Source organism: Vulpes vulpes, chromosome 1 (genome assembly GCF_048418805.1).
Source record: "Vulpes vulpes isolate BD-2025 chromosome 1, VulVul3, whole genome shotgun sequence".
In the NCBI taxonomy this organism is placed as follows: Eukaryota; Metazoa; Chordata; class Mammalia; order Carnivora; family Canidae; genus Vulpes; species Vulpes vulpes.
In genome coordinates, this window is record NC_132780.1 from 137,642,971 (window position 1) to 137,656,150 (window position 13,180).

The 13,180-nt window shown below is 51.8% G+C and overlaps 2 protein-coding genes and 1 long non-coding RNA gene across 12 annotated transcripts in view; 1 reads left to right on the top strand and 2 right to left on the bottom strand.

Moving 5' to 3' along the window:
• Nucleotides 1–8,299, top strand: part of DAAM2 (dishevelled associated activator of morphogenesis 2) — a 115,127-nt gene extending 106,828 nt beyond the window's left edge. For all 8 annotated transcript variants that reach the window (XM_025990859.2, XM_025990858.2, XM_072731652.1 and 5 more), the window contains 6 exons: nucleotides 1,071–1,239; nucleotides 1,399–1,506; nucleotides 2,436–2,496; nucleotides 3,660–3,791; nucleotides 4,816–4,986; nucleotides 5,230–8,299. In XM_025990859.2, the coding sequence (XP_025846644.1) occupies nucleotides 1,071–1,239; nucleotides 1,399–1,506; nucleotides 2,436–2,496; nucleotides 3,660–3,791; nucleotides 4,816–4,986; nucleotides 5,230–5,451 (863 nt within the window). In that variant the 3' untranslated portion in view covers nucleotides 5,452–8,299. The remainder of the gene's footprint in view (nucleotides 1–1,070; nucleotides 1,240–1,398; nucleotides 1,507–2,435; nucleotides 2,497–3,659; nucleotides 3,792–4,815; nucleotides 4,987–5,229) is intronic.
• Nucleotides 1,506–4,890, bottom strand: LOC140594807 (uncharacterized). The gene is made up of 3 exons (XR_011996139.1): nucleotides 4,754–4,890; nucleotides 4,102–4,235; nucleotides 1,506–1,678 (listed from the first exon to the last, which is right to left on the bottom strand). It is a non-coding gene; the product is annotated as an uncharacterized lncRNA (long non-coding RNA).
• Nucleotides 8,300–8,900: 601 nt separating the features above from the next.
• Nucleotides 8,901–13,180, bottom strand: part of MOCS1 (molybdenum cofactor synthesis 1) — a 34,493-nt gene continuing 30,213 nt past the window's right edge. The window contains exons 9-11 of one of the 3 annotated variants that reach the window (XM_025990860.2): nucleotides 12,838–12,958; nucleotides 12,270–12,317; nucleotides 8,901–10,470 (exon numbers count right to left, since the gene is read on the bottom strand). In XM_025990860.2, the coding sequence (XP_025846645.2) occupies nucleotides 9,716–10,470; nucleotides 12,270–12,317; nucleotides 12,838–12,958 (924 nt within the window). In that variant the 3' untranslated portion in view covers nucleotides 8,901–9,715. Of the gene's footprint in view, nucleotides 10,471–12,254; nucleotides 12,318–12,837; nucleotides 12,959–13,180 lie in introns of all 3 variants that reach the window. The other 2 variants (XM_025990863.2, XM_025990861.2) reach the window with 2 other exon arrangements.

The window sequence follows — 13,180 nt, forward strand, 5'->3', positions numbered from 1 at the left end:
TCTGGGGTTGCCCTGGTGGGATGGCTGGAAATGAAGTGGCTGCATTCCAGGGTGGCCCTGGGGCTCTGTGCACAGAGAGTGTCCTAGAAGGACAACTGAGGCTGAAGTGGGTACAAGCTGGGAGGTCCTGGGGATCTCTACATCTCTACATTATAGCCTTCTTTTTTTCTTTTCTTTTCTTTTTTTTTTCAATCACTTACTTGTAAGTGATTTTGAAGATTTCTGCAAACTTTTAGTCAGATGGTTCTCATTTTATCTCCAGAGCAGCATCTTAAGGAATGTTCAGTTTGGCGTAAGCTGAAAATCATGGGATGGTTTGGTGCTCCTATCACCACACTTAATAATCAAAACACATATTCCATAACTTGTAGCCAAAATTTCAATGTAGGATTTGTATCCCAATTTTATGCATCTGCCCTAAGTGCATAATAGCTGAAGATGGGCCAGAGCATCCACATTGGAATGAAATATTGAAGTTTTGGTTACTGTTAACCTTAGTTTGTATTTATAGCAAATGTATTATTTAAGGCATTGGAGAGAAATTATTAAAATGCCTAAAAGTTGGGAAAAAATTTAAATTACATTAAACAATGTCAAGTAAACTATTAAAGATACCACCAACTGCAAGGTATACCATTATATTATAGAACAAAAATATAGAAATACTGGTGACATGTTATAATTTAAGTGACAGGGATTTTTTTCTCCCCCCCAAAAATAAATAAAAGATCATTGCAAAAGAGGTACATGTAAAACGCTGAAATTAAAATTTTTAAGCTTAAAACAGTAAAAGTATTATATTCTTGTGTATATCCATAGAAAGACTATAATAATAATCTTTGAATATATACAAAAAAAAGTTATTCTTAAATATGTTAAGAAGAATTGGCACATTCTGAGAATAGGTTGTTGAATTGGCTTTTGGCAAGTTTTCCCGCTTCCCACTGGTGGGTATGGAATAGATCAATTTGTTGAGACTAGACTTTGTGGTGGCATCATCCTGGAGCTCAAGAGGACCAGCTGCCCTGGCCTAGTCTCTGCAGGGCTCTGACCTGTCCCTCCTCTCCCAGCCATCTTGCTGGCCTCCCGGGAGCTGATCCGCAGCAAGCGTTTAACACAGATGCTTGAGGTCGTCCTGGCCATTGGCAACTTCATGAACAAAGGGCAGCGTGGGGGTGCCTATGGGTTCCGGGTGGCCAGCCTCAACAAGATTGCAGACACCAAGTCCAGCATTGACAGGTGGGACTCTATCTGCTTCTTTATCTTGCATCTCCCTAGACCCTGGCCTCTCCTCTCCTCCTCCCATTTCCAACCCAAACTCCTTACATTTTCCCCCTGACCCCTCCCCTTAGTTTCCTCCTGGCCCTCATTCCTTTACCCCTGACCTTTCATCTACAGAAACATCTCTCTGCTCCATTACCTGATCATGATCCTGGAGAAGCACTTCCCTGACATCCTGAACATGCCCTCAGAGCTACAGCATCTTCCAGAAGCCGCCAAAGTCAAGTGAGGGGCACTTCCAAGGCTTCTTTCTCCCTGTGATCACAGCACTTTTGTCTAGATTTCCTTTATTGCTATTGTGGGATGACTAGGAATGGGCAGTGTCTCAGGGTCTGCTTTTAGGAGAAACAAATGAAGACTGGCTATTTGCTCTCAAATCCTTATTTCAGGGATGCTCCTGGAAAACAGTGCAAAGTGAGCCAGGGGTGAGAAAAATACTATTAACAAGTATTAAGCCAGTTACCTCTGGAACAACTGGAGCTTAATCCCTTCAGGGAAGCCTGTGAGACAGCATAGGACACTCATTTGACTTATTCAAGAGGTCAGGGAGCTAGGATAGCATACCCCATTTTCTATCAGTCATTGGCTGAGTATCACTGGGCAGGGCATAACTCTGGCCATAGGTATAGGCAGAGGGAGCTCTGGGCCCCAGAGAAAGTGGTCATATCATTGGAAGTCAAGACTCTTCACTACGATGGATGATCCAGGGAGATATGGATGTGTCACCAATGATATCTGCTACAGGCAAGAACACAGACTCGAACAGCCATAGGCTTATAGAAGAATCTCCAACAAAAGCAGAAGTGCAGTGGAAAATGGTTAATATGCAACAAATGCTTCCTGCACATGCAGGACACCATGTTAAGAATTTTAAGTATTACCTGGTGGTATTAAAAATAATTCAAGTCAGAGGCCCTGTGTTAGAAACCTAATATTCAGCATAACATTTCTGATCTGAAAGGATCTTTAGAACCTAAGTTTTAGCCCTTTTATTTTGTAGAAGCACAGAGGCGAGGTGATTTGCCAGGTCCACACGTTAGTGACCAAAGCAGGGCTGGAGCATGGGTCCACTGACTCCAAGGCCATTGTACTTTGCACTGTCATCTTCCTGAACCACTCTCCGCAATTCTTCCTTCCTGTATGTCTCCCCACAGCCTGGCGGAGCTGGAGAAGGAGGTGGGCAACCTCAGGAGAGGCCTCAGAGCAGTTGAGGTGGTGAGTACATCTATGCCTGCTTGGAGTTTGAGGGGGGTGCTGTTAGAGGCAAAAGCTGCCCCTGCTGCCTGTGTCTTTGCTGGAGGCTATACCCTGTGCAGTTATTCTAGCATCCCAGGAGGAACTCTGGGACACAGAAATGCATCAGAGAGGGTCTACTGTCTGGAGATCCATCATTTTACCAAGTGCTAGGCAGCAACAGAGCTAGCCCTCAGGAAAGGATGACTGGATTATTTAGGGCTTCAATTTAGACTCTCAATGAGGGAATATCTGAGACTAGCCAGGTCACTGTCTAGCACATCTATTGGGCACTAGAGTAGAATGAACCATAAATTGGCCACATGCTTAAGTCTGATTCAAGTAGAAAGACTATTTACATCCCTTGGAAGCCAATTAGGTGGAGGTAGCACATAGTGTAGGACACTGGGCACAACTATCCCCAGAAATTCCTGCCTTATATCTCTTCTTCCTGGGCCAGTAGTGGGCCCAGGGGCTATGCCCAGGTGTGTCTAGTTGTCACCATTCCTGCTCTGATGGCTTCTCAGATATTCTCATCTCTGGCCCTAGGCTAGGCTGGTCTCATATGGCAATGGTCCCAATCCTTTGTCCTCCACATTTAGGATCTGGAGACCCTTTCCATCTTTACTGGGGGATGGGGGAGGTATGCAGGTAAGGGGAGAATGACCTTAGAGAAAGAAGATAAGTATGAGAAAGAACTTTTCATTGCCACTATGGTGGTGGTGGGGCCAATTTCCAATTTATAGCCCTTTTAAAGTGCTACTCAAAGCATGGCCTGTGACCAGCAGAATCCACATGAGCTAGAAAATTTAGAAATGCATCCCACACTTGAATCTCCATATGCACCACCTGTGGGTTTTATTAAAATGCAGATTCTGATTACCTAGCCCTGGGGAAGGACCTGAGAATCTGTATTTCTTCAAATTTCCCAGGTGATACTGTTGCTGGTCCCATACCACACTGGGAAGCAAAGGTCTAGAGAAAGAAAGATGGCAGTGGTGTATGAGGGATAACTCTCACAATCTTTGCTACCCTTAGAATTGTGAGGCTAGGCAGGCAAGAGGGGTGGGAAATGTGATGGCCCCCAGAATTCCTGACTTTTATGCTGGTACCCATCTAACCAGCACATCACTCTCCCTCCTCAGGAGCTGGAATACCAGAAGCGGCAGGCACGGGAACCAAATGACAAGTTTGTCCCAGTCATGAGTGACTTCATCACCGTCTCCAGCTTCAGCTTCTCAGAGCTGGAAGACCAGCTGAATGAGGCCAGGGAAAAGGTAAGTGTGGCCCATGCCCCCAGTCTGACCCAACCCCTTTTATGTAACACACAGCACCTCACCCATTGCTATTCCAGATGCCCCAGAGGGACAAACCCAGAATCACAGAGCTTTGAGAAAAATAATTTCCTCATTCCCGTAAGAAAAGCAACCACAACTCTGTTGCAAAGATCCTAGTCTATTCATCAGGTGTAGCTACTGTGTGGTCCTTTACATTATTTGTCTCAGGACCTACCTTATGATTGTTAAAAGGTTATTACCCCATTGGACAACTATGTACACTGAGATCCAGAGAGGTTAAGAAACTTGCCTGAAGTTTCCCAGCTGCGATAGACATGGCTGGGTTAGAATCTTGACTCAGGAGCTCAGCTTTGCTCACAGGTGCTGTGCCTCTTCCTGGCTTCTCAACACCAATATCCCCATGGACCCCATCTGTAGGCGGTCCTATTAAAACATGGGTCCTCACTCAGGAGGCCTGGAGGGGGCCTGAGATGCCCATGCTGGTCCATGGAGCACACTCTGGGCTGAATGAGAGGTGGTGGCTGTCCATAAATGTCAGGATAGTGACTGGCACATATAATTATAGTTAACACTTTACATCTATTAACTCACTTCACCCTCACAACACTATGAAGTAGGATCTATTGTCCCCATGTTATAGTGGAGGAAACTGAGGCACAGGGGAGTTAAATTAGCCCAATAACTATATGATCCCTGGGGTCCTTTTGAGTTTGTGGCCTTAGGAAATACTTCCCAAGGTCTGCAGCTCCCGATCCCACACCTACATCCTAATAGACCCAATGGTGGCTGTGGGCAGCCTCTGCCAGCCAGCTGGGATCCCCCAGCTCCCCATGGCACCAGCCTCAAGCTTCTCCTTTAGCCTTGTCCCTGCCCTGATGATAGCAGGTGTCTCCCCCTCCCAGCCTTGGACCGGACTCTACTCTGACTGTAACCCAGCTTACCACATAGGCCGAGCCTGCCCTGCTTGAGGGGAGACTCTCACCAACCCTTCTTGCCCTCACAGTTCTCCAAGGCCCTGATGCACTTTGGGGAACAGGACAGCAAGATGCAGCCAGATGAGTTCTTTGGAATCTTTGACACCTTCCTGCAGGCCTTCTCGGAGGCCCGGCAGGACCTGGAGGCCATGAGGAGGAGGAAGGAGGAGGAGGAACGGCGGGCGCGCATGGAAGCCATGGTGAGGGCTGGGCTGAGCGGGGTGCTGCTGGGGAAAGCAGTAGGCGGTGGGGAGACACAGGCTGTCTTAGGAAGCAGCAAAGTGGGACCAGGTGGTGAATACAGGCATCAAGGTGCCCAGCCTTGGAGTTACAGGCCGGTTGGAGGGTTCATTTGACACTTGGGCTGTGGGTGGCTGCTCTGGCCCCAGCTGGCCTCTCACTCTTCCTCCTCTTCCCGCTCCTTCCCCCTCCTCCCCCTCCAGCTGAAGGAGCAAAGGGAGCGGGAGCGGTGGCAGCGGCAGCGGAAGGTCCACGCAGGCAGCACCCTGGAGGAAGGCGGCGAGTTCGATGACCTGGTGTCAGCCCTGCGCTCGGGGGAGGTTTTTGACAAGGACTTATGCAAGCTCAAGCGCAGCCGCAAGCGGTCAGGGAGCCAGGCCTTGGAAGTCACCCGGGAACGGGCCATAAGCAGGCTAAATTATTGACCTGGGCACTGGCCACAGCAGGAGGTGGGAGATGGGGCTGGGCCGAGGGGCTGAGCGGAGGCAGCCGTGATCCTTAGACAATTTGGTGCTCGGGTTAAACGAGCCCTGGGCTGGGCCCTGGGGGCGGGGGCAGGGGCCATGTGTGGCAGGACCAGGTGTCCCCGCACGTCTCCTGTTCCGTTACTCTTTCTGCATCCCGGCCGCCCAGGGTCCCCGGTAGGCCCTGCAGAAGGAGCCCTGCCTCCCCACCCCCACCCCCACCCCCAGCAAGGGCACTTACGTGTTGGCACGCAACTGTTCCAGATCTAGACTGGACTGGTCCACGGGCCTTGTCCAGATTTCATGTGCAGGAGGGAATTCATGGTGGGGTGGGCCCCCTGAGAGCCCGAGTGAGAGAATGCCGGCCCCCATCCCCCAGAAGAGGCTTTAATGGAACACTGAGCTGCGGGCAAAGTTTCCTCTTGGATGGAGAAGGGAAGAGGCATTAGATAGTCTAGCTAGATCGGTTTCAGAGAAAGTGCTGGGAGGAGGATGCAGAGACCAAGTCATCAGGACACAGAGTAGCAGTGCTTGTTTCCTACATCCCAAGCCCTTTAGCCCCTCTCTTGTATATCTTAAGTCTCTCCCCCTTCCTTCCCTACTGCCACCTCCCTCCTATTTACTAATCCTGAATCTCAGAACACTCACTTTTGGGTTCCCACGACTATGGTTCATGATCAGGTACTTGATGAATCTGGTTAGGGAAGGGGTTCAAGAAAGACCCCACTCATTACCACACCTTGTGCCTCGGGCATGAGGACCCTGGAACAAAACCCTCCTCACACCTCCTCTGCACAACCCACCCACTCACTGTCTTGATGTGGGACAGCACAGGTGTTGGCTGGGCATTCTGATGGCCCCTCACTAGAGGGCAGCACTTGAATGCCTGGCTAGACTCTCGGGCTCCCTGGTCCACAGTTTTAGGTTCATCAGACCCCAAACTCTTGCTGTAATGTCTGCCTCAGGGCAGACGCCACGGAGACCTCCTCCTCTGTCCAGTCTGCAGAAGGCCACTTCAAACCATGTGGACCTGGCTGAGGCTGGCCCTTGGGAGTCGCTTCCAGAGAAGATCCGAAGGGCCAGAGCTGCCCTCTGTATTTACATGCAATCTCTGAGGCATTCGGACTGGGAGCCAGAGCAGGCAGAAGAAGCCAGGGAGGCAGAATACAGAGGAGAAAGCCCAATTTCCCTGGGGGTGCACTGCCTAGAGGAAACAAGGGCAGAAAGCTGGGTACCAGAGATGGGGGCTGGGACCCACCTCTCAATTCAGTTCTTCAGTCTGCCTTCCAAGGGGTCCATTCTGGTCCTCCCATCCACTCCCACGGTCTATCCTGTGCATCTTGAGCTGTCCTTGGTTGGGGTGAAACAATGGCTATGTCTAAACTAAACTTCTGTCTTCTCAAAGAAGGCAGGAGAGGTCAACTCCATCAAGCCTCTTATTTTCAATACATTTCTTCCCACTGGAGTTGACCTATCATCCTCGGAGTCCAGCCTCCCTCCATCAACCAGCTCCTTGCCATTCTATCTTCCTGACCTTCTCTTTGTTTCTCACCTTCCAACCTATTTCTCCAGCTCAGGGTTAATGCCAGTGGCCACAATGGTGGGCTAGGACCACTCTTCAGCTGCTTATCTTTTCCCTACATCAGACTCCTGAGATAGGGCCAGAGTAGCTGCGGGGGCGGGGGACAAGAAACATAGGGTTAGTGAGCCCAGCATGTGTGTTGGTTTGAAGGGGGGAGGGATGTGAGCAAATGCAGGCCTGGCCAGGCTAGATGGGAAGAGGCCATCCTGGAGTCCAGGTGAATGCAAGATGAAGGCTTCCAGGAAGGGCAGCTGCAGAGAGCTTTGTTATACCCATCTGTATAGCCGACAGCCCCCGCTGCAAGAAGCTGGTGATGGGAAGGTGGGGTGGGGTGGGGGGGGTGCGGTTCTCTGAAGGTCCTCTCCCAAACTGGCTGGGCTGAGGCCAACCTACCCCATAGGGGCAAAGAATAGGGGAGGGCTCCTCTTCTATCCAACAGCATGTCCGTATTGTGGCATTCCCACTCACCGTGGAAGACTGGATACACACCAGGAGAGACAAGCAATATAGAAGTTGTTCAAGACATCCTGCATCCACAGAAAAGCACACTTTGGTTTAACTGTTTACAGAGGACACATACCTTGTTCCAGGGCTCAGGCTTCTCACCCCGAAAGATTTTTTCCTTTTCTATTTATTATTGTCTAGCTCTGGCCAGTAGAATAGCCAGATCTACAACAGTGCCTTGGACCATGCACCATCACATCTGAGTCAGCCAGGACGGGCTGGTGCCCCGTGGAGATGGTCGAGTTGGTATCTTGATATGCTAAATGTTTACACCTACTATATTTGTTCCTTAGTCTTTCCTGTGTCCTTCTCTCCTCCACCTGCCCCCTTCAGGTACATTTCTCCAGCTGTCTAATTTTGTGTTCAGTGTAAAATTCAGTTAACCTAATCCAACCTGTCCCCTTCTCGGCAGCAGCGCCCGCTCCTCCTCTCCGGTGAGGGAAGTCAGGCATGTTTGGGACAGCAGGAGGAAAATATTCTCCAGCTGGAGAGGGAAGGGGTCTGGTCCAGGCTCTCCCCATCCCCATCCCATTTTTACCAACTGGGGTGCCATGACTGTTCCTCCAGCCTCTACGAGGGACGCCTCCATGCCACGGCTGCTTTCACCAAGCTGTCTCAGACAAGTGGGGCTAATGTACAAAATCTGCAGCATCCTTTTTACCTGCACCATTTTTATAAGAATATATTGTAATACTAAAAAATATTAAATCCGTACCATCCCCATCCAGCCTGCCTTCTTCCCATGCGGGGACTTGAAGTGTGCTGGGGAGTGGTCAACAGCCAATAGGAGGTTGGAGCCAGTTCATATCAACTCTGAGAGCACCAACTGTTACATTTTCAAAAGTTTTGCAAGCCAATTCACATTGTATTGGTAGCTTGAAATCAGCCATGGAATTCGGCTTTTTCTTTTCCCAAGAGCTGCTTGTCAAACATTCGCCAGCACACGGGGGTATAGGGCAGAGGGGAGGCAGGCAGGGGGTGCCACTGGGGATATACCCAAAGCCGCCTATTCTACAAAGGGAACCCAGCCAACCAGTCCAGTGTTTGGGGATGTGCATACCAGGAACCTCTAAGTGCACCCCCTTGATCTCTAATGGCAAAACCAGTGATGAGCCCGCCACCTGACACCCACTACAGGGGGTACATCTCTGGGCCTCCCACTCCACTCCCACCTTCTCCCACAGGGAAGACGAGGGATACTCAGAGAATGTGCCCCTTTGGCTTTTCTAGCATCCTTCTTGCTCCTCTTCCCCCGGGGGGGAGGGGTGGTGGTGGGCATGAATTCACAGCAGCTCGGTGCACTCTGCACAGATAGTCCTCATTCTTGCATCTCCAAAGTTGGCATCGTGGCTTTATTTTGTGCGCTGTGAGGGTGAAGGCAATCTTCAACTCTCTTCTTTCCCTGATATGTTCCAGAATAAAGGGGTGTGGGCAGCGGGTGGAACAGCAGTGCATAGGGCCAGGGGTGGGACGTGTGCTTGGGTCAGGGATCCCCAGGGCTACTGCTAACGTGTGTCCTGTTCAAGAGGAAGGGACCTAGGAAAAGGAGCTGGCAGCAGGACGAGTGTAATTGTTAAGCCAAAACCCTGCAAGTTTGATGGGACACAGACTCAGGCAAAAGGAGAGGGTAACTGGCCCCTTCAGAGGGGTGGTGGAGAGGCAGGAAAGGATGGGGTTGTGGCTCCAGGCTCAGGAAGGCAAAGCTGCTTTAGAGGATTTGTGGAACATTCTTTTTTTTTTTTTTTTTTTTTTTTTTGTGGAACATTCTTAATGCAAACCGTGCATTTCCCTCCTCAAAGTGGGTTCCCTCTGCTTCATGAGCCCTTATTCTCTCCCAAAGAAGGAGAAGAGAAAACCCAAAATGAGAAGTGGAAGTTAGGGACTAGGCTGTCTGAAACCGGACGTGTTATCTGGGGACTACTTCAGACAATGTGATTTTTCAGTTCTCTAGCACTGCTCATGGGGACCCCCTTCCATGACTGTGGTGTCCAGGAAGGCTGACAGGAGGCTGAGCTGGTCACTCTAGATCATATAGCAGGAAAGGGGTGGGCTGACCTTGGAGATCCTGATGGGGTTACAGGAACTTGCTGGAACCACATCCCATCTTGACCCAGCTGGGCTGGGGGAGAGGCAAGAGCTCTAAGTCCGATGGAAGTCCCCCCGCTGACCCCCAGTCTTGCTAAGGAGCTTGATCTCACCCAACACAATGTCTCTGCTGACAGCCTTGCACATGTCGTATAGGGTGAGGGCGGCCACGGCAGCCGCGGTCAGGGCTTCCATCTCCACCCCGGTAGGGCCCCAAGCCCGGCAAGATGCTCGGATCCCCACGGCATGGCGTGCACCATCCAGTTCCAGCCGTACCTGGACATGGCTCAGGGCCACGTGGTGGCACAGAGGGATCAGCTGGCTAGTCAGCTTGGCCGCCTGGACTCCGGCCAGCTGGGCCACCACCAGGGCATCCCCCTTCTTTAGCTGGTTCTCCTGGACAAGCTTGAAGGCCACAGGCCCCAGGAGGACCACGGCTGAGGCCACAGCCACCCGCTCTGTGTCTGGCTTCCCACCCACATCTACCATAGCTGCCCGTCCTTCTGTGTCCACATGGGTTAGTTGGTCCGAGGTTGGCAGGGGTCCTGAGGGGGTGGCAGGAGCCCCGGACACTGCACTAAGGCACTTTGGGTTGGCATCTGAGTCTAGGTGGGAACTGCAGTGTCTCTGAGGGGAGTTGGACCACCGTTGGCCCAGAGGAGGGGTCCGGGAGACCCAGCATCCTTTCCACCAAGTCGACATCCGGTTGGAGAAACTCACTCTGTGTCTTATACCCTGAACGTGAAAGGGGTGCTGGGAGGAAATGCTTGGAATGGCTGGTGGGGAATCTTGGAGCATCAAAGGTAACTCTGGAAGGCAAGAAGGAAAGAGAAGAGAAACGGAGTCCAAAAAGGAAGGGTTTTTTGTTGTCCCCCACCCCACCTCTTCTCCCACCCTTTCCCTGCCCACCCTGAGTTCTTGCTTCCACACTGGAGAAGAGAGGGGTGAGGAGCAAGGAGTGTAGTGAGGAGAGAAAGCAGGAGGCATGCAGACAGAGAGCCCCGGGATACAGGTCTGCAGCCCCCCATGGCAGGCGGTGTGCAGCGTGCAGCCCCACCAGTGGTCCTGGGCCCATGGGGGGCAGTGGGTGCACTCCTGGGCTCCCCTCCCCACCAACTCCCTTGTCGTTGAAGTTCTCTTCAGAATCACCTAAAGTCTGAAGGCTGCAGCCTGATCACATGACCTCTCTCGGTCACTGCATTTTCTGGAAGCTACAGTGAGGTCTCAGACTGAATTACCAATCACAGTTACTCCTCTTCACATTCTCTATGCAGGGTTAATAATAAGTATCTGGTTCCCAGGGAAGATAGTAAGGGAAATATTGTATCTATTTCAACAAGGTCTTTCAGGCCCCCTCAAGGACATCAGAAGAACCCACGGAGTGACAGGCCAATCCAAATGGTGCCAAGGGCCTTGGGAGCCTTGTAGGCTCCTGGTACTCAAAGGGTGGTCCAGTGTAGAAACATGGCCCAGACTTCCCAAATCCAACTCCGAAATGACAATAGCCCCAAGTGATTCACGTGCACGTGAAAGTCGCAGGTCCTGTTCCAGACACCCCTGGTTTTATAGAAATCAGACCAGCTTATTACTCTATGTCCTTGAGAGGAGTAATAGATCTTATGAAGCAAAGAGGCCTCCCACCTTCTGGCTTCCCAGGTTTGGGCCCCCATCTTGCCAATGTCAGAGGTACAACCCTCCTCCACAAAGGCATCCCCAGCTCCTTGCCATCAAGGTGTGTCAGCATGGGTCAAAGTCCAACTATAGGACTATGACGCTGGAAGTGAGGGGAAGAAGAGAGACGGTCCAGTTGACCTCCCAGGGGAGTGTTTTGGTGAGCTGCCTTCCCTTCTCTGGGAGGCTGGTTTGGGAGGCAGCCCACTCTAGCCTGCCTTCCTCTGGGCCCGTGCATTCACTCACTTGGTTCCAAACCCTGGAGAAGAATCCCTTTCCCTAGTTTTTCTCACTACTTTCTCTTGCCTGGTGGTATAGTTCAGAAGCCCAGATCGGGCTGTGGCCAAGGGGGCAAGGCCTCCCCCCATCTAGTCTGGGCATTTGGTAGAGCAGTAGCAGCATCCCTAAAGCTCCTCATGGACCAACCAGTTCCCCCCAGAGAACACATATGACTTTATGCATATAAGTTTCCAGGAGTTAAGGAATTAGGCAGTTGAGATCCCGGTTGCCTCCTCCTGAAAAGATCAGGAACATTCTTAGCTGGCTGCCCCAAGCCCTGCCCAGATCCTGTAATAGCATCTAGGCTGGGAGGTTCTAGAGCCAAGGACAGGGTCTCCATCTTAACCAGGAGCTCCACTTTTGGGAGACAACAACCTGAGGACAATAGACCATAAATCTGGAAGGCCCCCTGCCCCAATTTCTGGTAAGACAGAATGATGATTTCTGTGGTATACAGAGTGAGGGGGAACAATGAACAAGGAAGAGAAGACACAGTAAAACTGGAAGGGTGAGAGGAGATGGAGGAGGAGTACAAGAAACACATAATGAGAACATCAGGATGAAATGCAGGATCTGGGGGTGCCTTAGGGCAGGGGCCCCACCCCACGGGATCCCCCAGTGACAAGGGTGAGTGGTTACGTACTGATGGGTCACCCACCGATGAGGATCATGGGCCGGTTCTTCATCTGGGCAATACTGAACATGCCTGGGGTAAGGGAGAGATGGGGGGGGGGGGCGGGGGAGGAAAGCAGGAAAGGGGGAAGGGAGGGGTGGGAAAGGAGAGTTCACTCTCAGGCTGACACAGAGGTAGGACGACCCAGGAACATGCAATCACCGAAGTGCGCACTGACAAAAAGCCCGTGCTATGCACTGCAAGGTCACCCATGACAGAGCCAGCATATTCTGTGGGTGCCCAGGACCCCACCCTCCTGAGAGAAGGCAATGTGTGGGATGAGACAGTACAGTGCCCCCCCCACATCCCCTCTCCCCAATAAAACAGCCCAGGAGAATTCAGAGTACCCTCTCCTGCACAGGCTCTGCTGTGCCAATGCTCCGGAGGGAGGAGAGAACCATCACCACACCCCCAGTCTCCAGGTGCCACAGGAGGGACTGGGTGCCAAGATGTCACTGAGTCCCGCTGGCTTCCTGCCAAGCTTTGCTCTGTCCCCTCAGCCCCTCCGGCCCACTCAGCAGCCAGCCTGGCCTGCCCTGTGCCCACCCCTTACCTGCATGCTGCCGCTTCTTCCTGCCCACAGCGGCCCCGATGATCCTCAGCAGCTCCTCCTCGGAGGCCCCTGCCCGCAGGTGATCCCGTAGAGACACCTCTGAGCTCCCGAAGAGGCAGACCTGTGGGTGGTCACCATGGGGGTGAGGAGAGCATGCCTCCCTTGTTTCCGAGCCTTGGCCCCCATCCCTAGAGTTCCCCCATGGGCTGAGTGCAAGCAGCTGGGTCATACTCAAGGTGGGACTTCCTGCAGTGAGGGATAGAAGGTGCTGGATGGTGAAGTCAGGCCGGAAGGGCAGAAAGTGGAACCAGACGTCCCGAGGCCTGTCTCTGATTCACAGTCA